The sequence below is a fragment of the Salvelinus namaycush genome, chromosome 20 (assembly GCF_016432855.1).
Source record: "Salvelinus namaycush isolate Seneca chromosome 20, SaNama_1.0, whole genome shotgun sequence".
Classification (NCBI taxonomy): domain Eukaryota; kingdom Metazoa; phylum Chordata; class Actinopteri; order Salmoniformes; family Salmonidae; genus Salvelinus; species Salvelinus namaycush.
In genome coordinates, this window is record NC_052326.1 from 20535163 (window position 1) to 20550008 (window position 14846).

The 14846-nt window shown below is 40.2% G+C and overlaps 1 protein-coding gene across 1 annotated transcript in view; it reads right to left on the reverse strand.

Annotated features, from left to right (window-relative positions):
- The window catches only part of LOC120065109 (calcium/calmodulin-dependent protein kinase type 1-like), a 94861-nt gene that overhangs the window by 73943 nt on the left and 6072 nt on the right, over positions 1-14846 (reverse strand). Inside the window, exon 2 of the mRNA XM_039015835.1 lies at positions 1454-1567. Within this exon, the coding sequence (XP_038871763.1) occupies positions 1454-1539 (86 nt within the window). The 5' untranslated portion in view covers positions 1540-1567. The remainder of the gene's footprint in view (positions 1-1453; positions 1568-14846) is intronic.

Below are 14846 nucleotides of genomic sequence, written 5' to 3' on the forward strand. Positions count from 1 at the left end.
AGCCACCCATCCACCACTCGGGGCTAAATGAAAGGCCCTGTCCACTGGATTAGTCAACACTTTAGTGTAGAAGGCCGACCCCCTCAAACCTAAACACAGAGCTGTTGAAAGGACAGACTTCAAGCTACAACTGGCACTGACCAAGCACGGGATGTCTCTCTGAACACCTGATTGTATGGAGCTACAGCTGCCCCCCGATTGCATGTTTCCTGTCTTTTCTCTCTGTCTGCTCCTCGTATATGTTAGGCATTCAGTAACTCTCAACCTCTCATTCCTCTTCAGCAATGGCCTGAGCTAAGCAAAGATATTGATAAAATATTTATTTCCCTTGTAAGGCCTTTTTATGTGTTAATGTATGGTTCCTCACTATAAGTGGTCCCAGCATGAATATAGTTTGTCTCTCCTGTAGATTCTGGTTCCTGTCTGTCTCTCTCTTTCTCTTTCTCTCTCTAAGTCAGGGAAAGGGCACCAAAGTCCCTCTGCTAACTGCTTCCTAGGTCAAGGGTCAGCTCACACGTCGACACACACACACACTGAGCAGGAAAACAACATCACTGAAGAATGTTCTCACCCACCAGGGACCATGTCAAAATAGCACAGCTGATGTCAGCTCTATAAAAATGTAACATCTCTGACAATGTACAGTATTTTAGCTTGCACTTTCATACTTGATGTGGCCCAGAATACCTAGCACGCCAGTGATGTCCTTTCCACTCAAATCACATACAGACATGAAACACAACACACTCTGGAAACTACAACAACAACAAAAAGCTAAATATGAAAAGCAAAAGTGCAAAATCCCCCCGGGCCATATATAATTCAGTGAAAAGACATGTAACACATCAAAGTACTGCTCAGAGCAAGGCAGGTTCGGATGTTAGAATACATTAGCAACTGGACCAGACTGACTCGTACTAAGGACACATGAGAGCCTAGACACACACAAACACCTCAACAGTGTAATCTAAAACCATGGGGGAATTTTCTTCAATAGGCTAGTAGACCTCAGCATTAATAATAACCAGTCATGGGCATGACGTCAAGGTAGAGTCCTGATCTGAGCTCACTGCATTCAGAGCCAAAGGGCTCTTAGTGAAGAGAATATCCCCCAATCACTCAAACTTTAATAGACTCTATTAGCAACTTTCTGCCCACACGCCTGCATTAAACATGACCAATATACCTAAAGAGGTCGTCAGTCTGTGTTAAACATGCAAAAAGGTAGAGGTACAGAAAACACATGCAAATGTCCCTCTGTATTTATAGTGGTGTAGCCTGAATCTGAATAACACTGCTAAGCGTTCCGTGTGAACTCTTTATGGTGCTTAAATGAGCAGAGAGATAGCAAAAGGCTCAGACCCATGCATGCTAGTTATACTGTAAATTCCCTATTAAACTATATCCTCAACAACAGAATGGCCCCTTAGTGAGATATGATTTCAACACTTACGTCCCCAGGATCTCCTTGAAGTTGAAGTTCTCCTTAACATCTGACGTTTTCTTCTTCCAGGAATGTCCATCGTCACCCAAAGGCATCTTTCTTTTCTGGTGGTTGGATACAATACTGGAGAAGAGGAGGGAAACTTAAATCACTCACTGTTCAACATGGGGAAAAACTGGTCAGGCAAACACTCTTTCTGGATAGTTGTGTACCCAAATATTTGTCTATGTATTAATTGTAATTGAAAGAATAAGGGTTCTTGTTTTTGAGGATAACAGAATAGCTTTGTCATTCCACACTAAAAATGTTTAAAAGTCAAAGAGATAATGGATGACTAAAAATGTAACTGGACTGTACATATTTTGGCACCTTTTGATTGACACACAAATGGTTTAGACTTACCTGGAAACTAAGTCTGATAAAGTGAGCTGTCAGACACTTAAAACCATTAGAATGTCACCAAGAATGTACAAACTTCTACAAATTGCTTCAGGTGACGAGGGTTTGCGGTCAGTCCTGCTCTTCCTTTACCTCATAATCCTGAATGAACACAATTTAAGCTTCCCTTCAACATCTCTTATTGCTATTCTTACCAGTCTGTGCACCAAAAATAAGTAACTTTTGTAACTATAGTTGACATACTCACTCGCACTCTCAGTCTCACATTGAATATCCCTTTGAGCATGGTGAAGTTATTAATTACACTTTGGATGGTGTATCAATACACCCAGTTACTATAAAGATACAGGCATCCTTCCTACCTCAGTTGCAGGAGAGGAAGGAAGGAAACCACTCAAGGATTTCACCATTAGGCCAATGGTGACTTTGTGAAAGGAGAAACTGATGATTGATCAACAACATTGCAATTACTCCACAATACTAACCTTAACGACAGAGTGAAAACAAGGAAGCCTGTACAGAATACAAATATTACAAAACATGCATCCTGTTTGCAATAACGCACTAAAGTAAAACTGCAAAAAAATGTGGCAAAGAAATTCACTTTACGTCCTGAATACAAAGTTGTATGTTTGAGACAAATCCAACACAACACATCACTGAGTACCACTCTTCATATTTTCAAACATGGTGATGGCTGCATGATGTTATGGGTATGCTTGTCACCGGCAAGGACTAGGGAGTTTAAGATTTAAAAAAACTGAGCACAGGCAAAATCCTAGAGGAAAACCTAGTTCAGTCTGCTTTCCAACAGACACTGGGAGAAAAATTCACCTTTCAGCAGGACAATAACCTAAAACACAAGGCCAAATATACACTGGAGTTGCTTACCAAGACAACATTGAATGTTCCTGTGTGCCTAGTTACGGTGTTAACTCAAATCGGCTTGAAAATCTATGGCAAGACTTGAAAATGGCTGTCTGGCAATGATCAACAACCAACTTGAAAGAGCTTGAAGAATTTAAAAAATAATAATGTGTTCATATTTTACAATCCAGGTGTGCAAAGCTCTTAGAAACGTACCCCAAAAGTCACTGCCAAAGGTGATTCTAACATGGATTGACTGAGGGGTGTGAATACTTGTGTAAAATAGATATCTGTATTTCATTTGCAATAAATTTGAAAAATTAAATAAAACAGGTTTTCACTTTGTCATTATGTGGTATTGTGTCTAGATGGGTGAGAAAAAAAATATTGAATACATTTTGAATTAAGGCTGGAACAACAAAATGTGTAATAAGTCAAGGGGTATGAATACTTTCTGAAGGCACTGTATTTGAGACTTGTTTTATTGAGTTTTTATCTGAAATTGCAGTAACAGCTTCTTACATCATGAAATTGTCGCAGTAGCTGCCGGCTTCACTAAGCCACGTCAAACAATGGAAGGCCATTTCCGATACTACCTCAAAATGTAGAGATATGTAATTCAACATTTTAGATACGCAAGTCAGACTAGATAATACATAGAATATGTTTTTTAATTTGTAACATTGTGTGGTGATTTCAGACATGGCACCAATGACTATATATGAATGAACAAAGCCATTGATCACGCGACACCATTCATTCCAATGTGAAGACTCAATAGTGCATTGGCCAAATGAAGAAGTCGGTTAAGACAGCGTCTCATGGAAACATAACATGCGCAGTTTATGCTACTCCAGGAAGTGAAGTTGCAGGCTAGCCCAGTGCTGCCCCATCTCATTGAGTAACACAAATTTAAGGTTGACTGGGGTACTGCAGGCTGCCATTTGTATTTGTATTTATTATGGATCCCCATACTCTTCCTGGGGTCCAGCTAAATTAAGGCAGTTATACCATTTTAAAAACATTACAATATATTCACAACAGATTGCACAACACAGATTTCACAACACATTAAGTGTGTGCCCTCAGGGCCCTACTCTACTACCACATATCTACAACACAAAATCCATGTGTATGTGTGTGTGTATAGTGCGTATTGTGTGTTTGTATGCATGTGTCTGTTGCTGGCATGTCATACCTACATTTGGTAGTCTTGCCAATGAAAAAATCCTTAAAACAGTTGGCAATATTTTTTGTGAGTAAGGAGCCATCTGATTCAATGAATGGAGTGGAGTTTGCCTTCTTGCCCAAAATTTCATTTAAGTTGCTCCAAAGTTTTTACTATCATTCTTTATGTCATTTATCTTTGTTTCATAGTGTAGTTTCTTCTTCTTTTTATTCAGTTTAGTCACATGATTTTTCAATTCGCGGTATGTTTGCCAATCGGTTGTGCAGCCAGACTTATTTGCCATTTATTTTGCCTCATCCCTCTCAACCATACCATTTTTCAATTCCTCATCAATCCTGGGGGATTAAACAGTTTTTACAGTCAATTTCTTAATGGGTACATGGTTATCAGTAACTGGGATGAGCAATTTCATAAATGTGTCAAGTGCAGCATCTGGTTGCTTCTCATTACACACCACAGGCCAACAAATATTACTTACATCAATAACATAGGAATCACTACAAAACCTATTGTATGACCTCTTATACAGTATATTAGGCCCAGCCTTTGGAACTTCGATTTTCCTAGATATGGCAACTATATTGTGATCACTACATCTGATGGATTTGGATACTGCTTTCAAGCTAATTTCTGCAGCATTAGTAAAGATGTGATCAATACATGTTGATGATTTCATTCATGTGCCTCACCTAAAGCCAGAATGGGCTTTAGGTGAGGCAGATGAACCTGTAGCCATATTGATTCAACAATATTTAACATGAGATCCTCTCTAAGCTTTACAGAAATGTGGTTCTGAATATAGAAGGCCACATCTCCACCGTTGGCATTTCTGTATTTTCTGTAGATCTTATAACCATGTATTGCTACCACTATATTCTCGGGGCTCCTGAGTGGCGCAGCGGTCTACGCCACTGCATCTCAGTAATAGAGGCGTCACTACAGACACCCTGGTTTGAATCCAGGCTGTATCACAACCGGCCATAATTGGGAGTCCCATAGGACGGTGCACAATTGGCCCAGCATCGTCTGGGTTTGGCCGGTGTAGGCCGTCATTGTAAATAAGAATTTGTTCTTAACTGACTTGCCTAGTTGAATAAAGGTTAAATACATTCTTTTTTTTTTTTTAAGTATTATCTAAGTGAGTTTCAGAGTTTGTCAGAATATATGAAAGTCAACTGTTAATAGCAAATGATTGATTTCATGAACCTTGTTTCTTAAACTACATATGCTAACTTGGGCTTTTTTAGCACTTTTCTGGGATGCTTGATTGCTAAGTTTCCCAGTAAAGCAATAAAAACAGAGGTAGACATGCTCAGGTTATTTACAGTGCATATATTTACAGTTTACACACAATACCCCATAATGACAAAGCAACAAATAGTCCGGGTAGCCATTTGATTAGCTGTTCAGGAGTCTTATGGCTTGGCGGTAGAAGCTGTTAAGAAGCCTTTTGGATCTAGACTTGGCGCTCCGGTACCGCTTGTCGTGTGGCAGCAGGGAGAATAGTCTATGACTACGGTGGCTGGAGTCTTTGACAACTTTTAGGGCCTTCCTCTGACCCCGCTTGGTATAGAGTTCCTGGATGGCAGGAAGCTTGGCCCCAGTGATGTACTGGGCATACGCATGGATATGAGGTCTGCCTTGATTCTCCCCAGGGTGGCACTACAGGACCCAGAGTGGTGGGGGTAAACAGTTTTCCTGGGGCCAAGTTTTTCCTGATCTGGTAGGCTAACCTAACCAGGTTAAACTCGGGGTATGACATAGTAAAGAATGTGCTGTAATTATTTTTTGATATGGGCTATCATGGTACCCTAAAAAAAACTTCTGAAAAAACTACTGGGCCTAGGTAGGATGAAAACAACAATAAAGTCCTGTCAAGAAAATGATGAATCAAATCATTCTAAACAACAGTACTTATCCCTCATGAACACTTTTCTGTCAATATTGTTTAGAAGCGCTGGTACAAATGCCAGCTCGCCAACTGTTTGCCGGCGGCCCTGCTGTGCTGATCGCTGCAATGTGGATAGATGGAAATCGCCACACAATGCTATAAATGAAGAAACATAACCTATATGTATGATCTACTGTCTATGTATTTTATTTTTAGAATTGGCTTCCATATAGAACAGCTCAACATATCAACTCCTCGTGAATTTAATCCATTTTGAACTCAGGCTGTAGCAACAAAAAGTGGAATAAATCAAGGGGTATGAATACTCTGAAGGCACTATTTAACCGATTATGTAAAATGTCATCCTAATAACTCTATTCAGTGAGAATAAGCCCTGTCAGTCTGAGCATGCCATGCAGGATGATATAATACATTGTTTTGGTTTTTATCTGCCAATTCAGTAGCCTGGTATGATTACATATCAGGCTCCTGAATATGGTGGTTAACTATTTGTCTAGTGAGTTTTTCCCCTCATCATAGTGGTCTCTGACTTGTGGTCAGACTCCATGACGTGAAAAAAAGAAGAAAAAAACAACAACTTTTTCTTCAATGCTGAATTCAATGTCATTGAGAAAATGTATTTTTTTTCTGCTAAAATAATTTCTGAATTTAACAGTAATTCAAGTACTAACTGTAATCATCTAGTTTTTCAAAAGTATCTATAATCTGATTACAATATTTTTGCTGGTAACGTAACCGATTACAGTTAGTTTCTTGTAATCCGATGACATGTAACTGATTATATGTAATCAGTTACTCCCCAACCCTGTTGCTCGTATAAACAGGGAGTCTCACGGCATGTGCTAAACCCACGTAGATGTGATGGGGTACAGAAGGTGACTGCTGCATGGTGTTATCAGTGCCACCCCATGAAACCCTTAGGAAACGTAATGTCTGCCTCTTTCTTATCATGACCAGCCCCCACCAGCAGCTAATGACACTGCTGCTAGGCGCACACACGCACGCACACACACAAGCGCACAGACAGACAGACAGACAGACAGACAGACAGACAGACAGACAGACAGACAGACAGACAGACAGACAGACAGACAGACAGACAGACAGACAGACAGACAGACAGACAGACAGACAGACAGGAACGGTGGGAACCACACATGCGGAGATCATGTGAAAAGCAGCTAACAAGTGCTCAGCATATGTGGGAACTCCTTCAAGAATGTTGGAAAAATATTCCAGGTGAAGCTGGTTGAGAGAATGCCAAGCGTGTGCAAAGCTGTCATCAAGGCAAAGGGTGGCTAATTTGAAGAATCTAAAATATAACACATATTTTGATTTGTTTAATAACATTTGTGTTATTTCTTAGTTTGTCTTCACTATAATTCTACAATGTAAAAAACCCTTAAATGTGTAGTTGTGTCCAAACTTTTGACTGGTAGTGTATTTGCTTTACATAATTTTGCCCGCCAGTGAAGGCTATATAAATGAAAGGAACAGAAATAAGAAGTAGGCATCATAGACCAGCATGCAAAGCAATTTGCTTGGGGAAGCAGTAAGAGGAAGTCTAGTCAAATGTGTGACAGAGAAAGCCCTGTCAGTTATTTATGTTAATAACACAGGAAGTCTTCTGGGCCTTTCTGGTCTGGTAGCTTGTCCTGCATCTTAATAGTCTAGTGCAGGGATAGGCAACTAATTTCCCTCCAAAACATTTTTACACACATTTTAGGAACTCAGTCAGGGTCTCAACGTACTGTTGTTAGTTAGAATAGTAGAATACAAGGTGCAATTTCGAAATGTTGTTGTTCATCAGCAGTCTTTCTCTATGTCAGTCCAAATGTGTGGAATTGCAGGAAATTAGCTGTAAGAGAACTAATTTTCCACTCCGCCCCATGGCAAAATGAGTAGAGTTGCATGAAATTAGTTATAAAATTGCAAAATCTTCTCTCTGCCCCCTGGCAAAATGTGTAGAATTGCCGCAAACTTGCTCTAAAACAGCAACATTTTCTCTACAACCCATGGCAAAATGTGTAGAATTGCACAAAATTAACAATAAATCTGACATTTCTATCTGCTGTCAATAGGGGCCACTAAAATGTTTTGCTCGCAATGGGTGTGTGTGTGGGGGGCCCTCATGATGACTTCCGATTTTTTATGGCCCCTATCCCATTCAAAGTTGCCCATCCTTGGTCTAGTGGCTTCTACGCTCTCCTCTTCTCCTCTCCCTCGTCTGCACTAAGCTGAAAGGACGGAATAGCTGAGAGAAACATGGTGGACATGTACAAGGGTATTCGCTTACAACATGTTCAGTTATTATAGATCAGAGCAGATGAAGGAAAGTAGCCATATACAGTATACAGTATGATCTCTGAGTGCCGGTGTTATGCGCCCTTAATTGACACAGGTGCAGAGGTAGGGCTAGACGATGTGGCCTAAAAATCATATCTAAATTTATTTAAATGTTTTCTCTAAATAAGCTTTGCTGTACTATTCAAGGTAAAATAGATTGCATTTCAAACAGTCAGCAATAATCAAATTAATTCAGGGCTCGTGAACATCAGAAAAATATAAGTAGGGTTGCACATTTTGGGGAATATTCAGAGGTGGAAACTTTCTGTGGGAATTAACGGGAATATATAGGAATTTACAGGAATATATGGGAATTAACGGAAATATATACAAATTAATATTAATACCATTTAAAATGTAGATGTTTTTTTGCATTGGAAATATTTACCATATCATATGGAGACGGAAACAAACATTTCACCTCATCATAAGTAGACATAATTGCAAATGATTAAATCCTTCCAATAGAAATTTTAAAAACGATTTAGTTACAAATTGAACTTTAATTAAATGAGTTAACTCTTCACATGGGTTGATTTCACTGAACAACAAAAGAAAGGGAATATTGAATGATCCCCAATGATCCATCGCATCTCCCAAACATACATCTGTATGATGCAACATACATGTACATCTGTAAAATGATTGTCTAGAAACTAAAGCTTTGGGTGTCTTCCCCTCAGGCTTCCATGTCTTCTCCCTGGACTTCCTCAATGTCCACATCTTCAACATCAGACTATGAGGCCTCATCTTCATTGTCACTTCGCAACCTTGTTAAGGATGGCTCATTGTCAGGCTCAAAAAGCCTCAAATTTGCCCGGATGGCCACCAATTTTTCAACACTTTTATTGGCCAGCCTGTTGCATGCTTTGGTGTGTGTGTTCCCAAACAAGGACCAGTTGCGCTCTGAGGTGGCTGATGTTGGTGGGATTTGAAGGATGATGTAGGCAACAGGGGAAAGAGCCTCAGATCCAAAAAGTCCCTTCCACCAGGTGGCTGATGAGATATTTTGGCACAAATGCCGTATTTGCATCTCCATCCCAAAGCCCTTGCTTGAAGGTGTACTTCGCCAGACTGCCAAGAACCTTGCCCTCATCCAGGCCAAGGTGGCGAGACACGATAGTGATGACACCATATGCCATGTTGATCTTTGCACCAGACATGATGCTCTTGCCAGCATACTTGGGGTCCAACATGTACGCTGTGGCGTGTATGGGCTTCAGGCAGAAGTCTTCACGCTTTTTGATGTATTTCAGAACTGCAGTTTCCTCTGCTTGGAGCAACAGTGAAGTGGGCAGGACAGTGCAGATGTCTTCTCTTACATCTGCAAGCAGAGTCTGAACATAAGACAATGCCATCCTGTCTCCCTCAATCTGTGTAATGGCTACTGCTATAGGGTTCAGGAGTTTAAGGCTGCTTACCACTCTCTCCCAAAATACATCATCCAGGAGGATCCTCTTGATGGGGTTGTCCATATCGGCAGACTGTGATATGGCCATTTCTTGAGGAGACTCCTTCTCCTCCAGGAGACTGTCAAACATGATGACAACACCCCAACGGGTGTTGCTGGGCAGCTTCAAGGTGGTGCTCTTATTCTTCTCACTTTGCTTGGTGCGGTAGATTGCTGATATAACTTGATGACACTTCACATGCCTAACCATTTCATTGGCTATCTTGTAGAGTGTATCCATTGTTTTCAGTGCCATGATGTCCTTGAGGATCAGATTCAATGCATGAGCAGCATAGCCAATGGGTGTGATTTGAGGGTAAGACTCCTCCACTTTAGACCAAGCAGCCTTCATGTTCGCAGCATTGTCTGTCACCAGTGCAAATACCTTCTGTGGTCCAAGGTCATTGATGACTGCCTTCAGGTCATCTGCAATGTAGAGGCCAGTGTGTCTTTTGTCCATTGTGTCTGTGCTCTTGTAGAATACTGGTTATGGGGTGGAGATGATATAGTTAATTATTCCTTGCCCATGAACATTTGACCACCCATCAGAGATGATTGCAATACAGTCTGCGTTCTCTATGATTTGCTTGACCTTCACTTGAACTCTGTTGAATTCTGCATACAGCAAATTAGTAGATAAAGCATGTCTGGTTGGAAGGGTGTATGCTGGGCGAAGAACATTGAAAAATCTCTTCCAATACACATTGCCTGTGAGCATCAGAGGTGAGCAAGTTGCATCCACACCTCAAGCAAGACATTCATCAGCATTTATCTGACTATGTTCTTCCATTGAGTCAAAAAAACTTCTGATTGCAGGAGGACCATGAGCTGTTGCTATCGATAAGGTGTCTGATTCATAATTTTCACCTCGAATAGAAGTAGAGGGACTTTTGTCAGAGGTTGCTTGTTGTGAGCTCTGAGGGAACTTTATGCACTTGGCCAGATGATTCTGCATCTTTGTTGCATTCTTCACATATGATTTGGCACAGTATTTGCACATGTACACAGCTTTTCCTTCTACATTAGCTGCAGTGAAATGTCTCCACACATCAGATAGTGACCGTGGCATGTTCCTGTCAAGATCAGAAAAAAATAATTTAAAAAAAACAAATACAATTCCATGTACAGATAAATAGTTATACAGTTAGATTAAACAACTCCTTTGTAATATTTTTTTAATGAAACATGTATGGAAACAGGTGAAGTAACACTCCTCAGTTAGCAGGCTCAAGCAAGCTAAACCCCACATGGTAGCAAAAACTAACTGGCAGAAATTGTTAACAAGTTAGAAATGATTTAAACACACTTTGCTGTAGGCTACTATTTACTTGTTAACATAAAATATATTCACCCCACCTAGTATTGTAATCAAAACTTACCAGAAAACATGTAGTCCTTGGCTCAGACAGTGTAGTAGTGTGGGCTCAATAGCATCTCATTAGTTTGCAAGATCTTGAGAATCAGATGTACATGTGATTGAAGACTACACTGCACATGTGATGGAAGAATGCACTGTGCATGCATAGAGTTGCAATTCCATTGAACTGGGAATAGTTTAACCAAAATATGCCACAAGACCTAGAATTGCCTTATGTGTATCCCACAAAAAAAGGTTCACTGTTATAAGCTACATTTTTGATGAATTTAAGCAAAATTCCTGGGATTAAATACCCAAGGAAAATTTCCAGGAAAACTATTTTTTAGATGAATGCCAGCAAAGCCACTACACAACACTAAACAATACATTAATTGCACTATAATGGTGACAAACGGTGCCCACAAACTGTGACGGCCTACAGAACACTGTCCCAACAGCAGAGCTTTCTTTTCAGCACCATTGAGTGGATCCTTACCACCTCTAAACCTGGCTATCAGCGGAGCCTTGTCTGGCAGAGAAAGAGTTCATTCATCCTCATTTACTGCATTAAAAAAAAACATAGCTGATTTGGCTGACTTGCTTAAACAAATGTGTTTTTTACCAACAATTAATTAGACAAGCAGCCCTGAATGACGGGTCGCCACTGCATAGGACCCACTAATAATTTTATTATTTTATCAAAATAGTTTAAGCTGCTTCTTTGGAATAATCACCAATCAAGTCAGTCTATGAAAAGGCCCTTTTTGTTACAAAATTTAACCAGAACCATGCATAATGCACATTCACTAATAATGACTAACTTCTTGTTGCATGCATTATAGAAAATGAACACAGGTCTCATAAAACAATCTCTCAAGCGCAAGCCCACGTGCTAGTGAGTAAGTAACCAGCTAATCTTTATACTTCAAGTTTAGCCAACTTGGATCTATTTGCTAGCTAACAAGGCAGAACAGTTGAATTTGTCATGAACACACCCTTCTGTCCATCTCCAACTGTTTGAACAGCATGCTAGCCTGTCCTCTTTGTCCAGATGTTGAAATCAAGTGGCCTACCTTATTTTTCAGAATGAGAACGAGTTGCCAATTCCTTATACAAATGCATATTTTTATTCTTATTGCACATTTATAAAACACAGACTAGACAGCTAGTATAACAGTCTTTGGCTAAAACGCTGCTAGCAGTACGTGGTACTGCAATGACGCACACCACAAACTGAGCATTCATTTTCCAGACCCAATGATCACTGATACTCCAGTTTTAGTAGTTAAGGGTTAACTTCTCCTCTGTTACAGTAATGTCTCAATGTGTTTCGGTGTCCATATGACCAGTTATGTTGAAACAAACTTCAAATGCAAATAGTGAGTTGAAACCGCTTGTCAGAGAGGAAGAAGTGATCTCTCATCTTTGTTGTTGTGAGTGGCAGAAGGAGGGGATTGGTGTGTGTGGAAGGAAAGAGGAAGAGGCGAAGCAAGAGGTTTCACTCTCACCAAAATCTGTCAAAAATGATCCAAATGCATTTCTATGGGCATATTTTGTACCTAAGCTTGTCGCCTGTCTTCCCGCCTTTGGGACAATGACTCCCATTGCTAGGGCAAAGACATGAGCATATCATGAGCATATCAAAAACATGAATTTGAATTCATCAAATTAATTCAATATATCGCCCAGCCCTAGAAAGAGGTATGAGCAATGAGCAATGTGGTTCAGAAATATCAAAGCTACTATAGCTGGCAATGACAGCTAGCTGGTTTAGAAAGTACGGTAGGGGATTATACTTTCATGACTTCAATTACGGTATACTTGCCTGACCGAAATTGAGGTTGATGCATTTTGCATGTTTCTATGTCAATATCATGTAATAAGCCCATGATAAAAATGCTCTGGATAAAAGCATCGACTAAATGACCAAAATGTAAATGTAAAATGAATATTGCATGCTGGGTGTTATTCTAATGAGCTCATCCCTCAAACAAGACAAACTCTTTGACCAAACAAAATATGGTCAGTTAATTTCTATATTAATTAATCTAGTGCACATAAAGTTCCGCCGAGTTAAGTAAATTCTACAACAGACAATTACATTCCGCCATAAAACATGAATAGTTTGTGTAACGTTGCAAAATTTAAGGGAAGCCGAAATCACTTTTATCAGTGTTAGCAGTTGATGTTATTCTGTAATAACACAGATCTCAAAGCAAATCAGGGGGAGGAAAATATATTTATTCAAAGAGAACAAATCATAGTTGTTATGCTGGAAAGTAGATGGTTGAGGTTTACTCTTCCCTGTCCTCGGTGTTTTGTCCACTGAACAAAGAGACAGGATGTAGTTTATACCCAAGCCTAGCCTGTGGTTGACCATTTAGAAGTCCTTGCAGTAAAATTGGACCAATGACCAAATACCAAGTATCCCGTTTCAGGCTCAATGTATAGACAGTTTGGAGCAATGAGAACTTGCCACATGTAGCTATGAGTCCCGGACTGAAATTCCTACACAAATCCGAAACAGATGTTGAACTGAAAAACACTAGTTGCATTGCTCTCTAGCCCTCTTGACCTCAAGTCTTCTGCATTGTGTTTTTATCTTAGAATATTCTTACATCAGTGTACCTCGCACTTAAACACTGTCAGAGCCTAAGCATGTTGATGTATTGTATATATATGTTTATTCCACTGTACTGGCAAAATATTTTTATTTTTATACAGTGCATTCGAAAAGTATTCAGAACCGTTGACTTTTTCCACATTTTGTTATGTTACAGCCTTATTCTATAATTGACAAAATAACTACAAATCCTCATCAATCTACACCTTATCCCATAAGGACAAAGGAAAAACAGGTCTTTACAAATTCATGCAAATGTATTACATATAAAAAACAGAAATACCTTATCTACATAAGGATTCAGAACCTTTGCTATAAGACTCAAAATTAAGCTCAAGTGCATCCTGTTTCCATTGATCATCCTTGAGATGTTTCTACAACTTGATTGGAGTCCACATGTGGTAAATTCAATTAATTGGACATGATTTGGAAAGGCACACACCTGTCTATATAAGGTCCCACAGTTGACAGCGCATGTCAGAGCAAAAACCAAGCCATGAGGTCAAAGGAATTCTCCGTAGAGCTCAAAAACAGGATTGTGTCGAGGCACAGATCTGGGGTAGGGTATCAAAAAAGGTCTACAGCATTGAAGTTCCCCAAGAACCAAGTGGCCGCCATCATTCTTAAATGGAAGAAGTTTAGAACCACCAAGACTCTTCCTAGAACTGCCTGCCCGACCAAACTGAGCAATCGGGGGAGAAGGGCCTTTGTCAGGGAGGTGACCAAGAATCTAATGGTCACTCTGAGAGAGCTCCAGAGTTCCTCTGTGGAGATGGCAGAACCTTCCAGAAGGACAACCATCTCTGCAGCACACCACCAATCAGGCATTTATGGTAGAGTGGCCAGACGGAAGCCACTCCTCAGTAAAAAGGCACATGACAGCTCGCTTGGAGTTTGCCAAAAGGAGCCTAAAGAGTCACAGACCATGAGACACAAGATTCTCTGATCTGAAGAAACAGAGATTGAACTATTTGGCCTGAATGCCAAGAGTCACGTCTGGAGGAAATCTGGCTCCATCCCTACGGTGAAGCATGATGGTGGCAGCATCATGCTGTGCGGATGTTTTTCAGCGACAGGGACTGGGAGACTAGTCAGGATCGAGGGAAAGATGAACAGAACAAAGTACAGAGAGATCCTTGATGAAAACTTGCTCCAAAGTGCTCAGGACCTCAGACTGAGGCGAAATTTCACCTTCCAACAGGACAATGACCCTAAGCACACAGCCAAGACAACGCAGGAGTGGCTTCGGGACAAGTCTC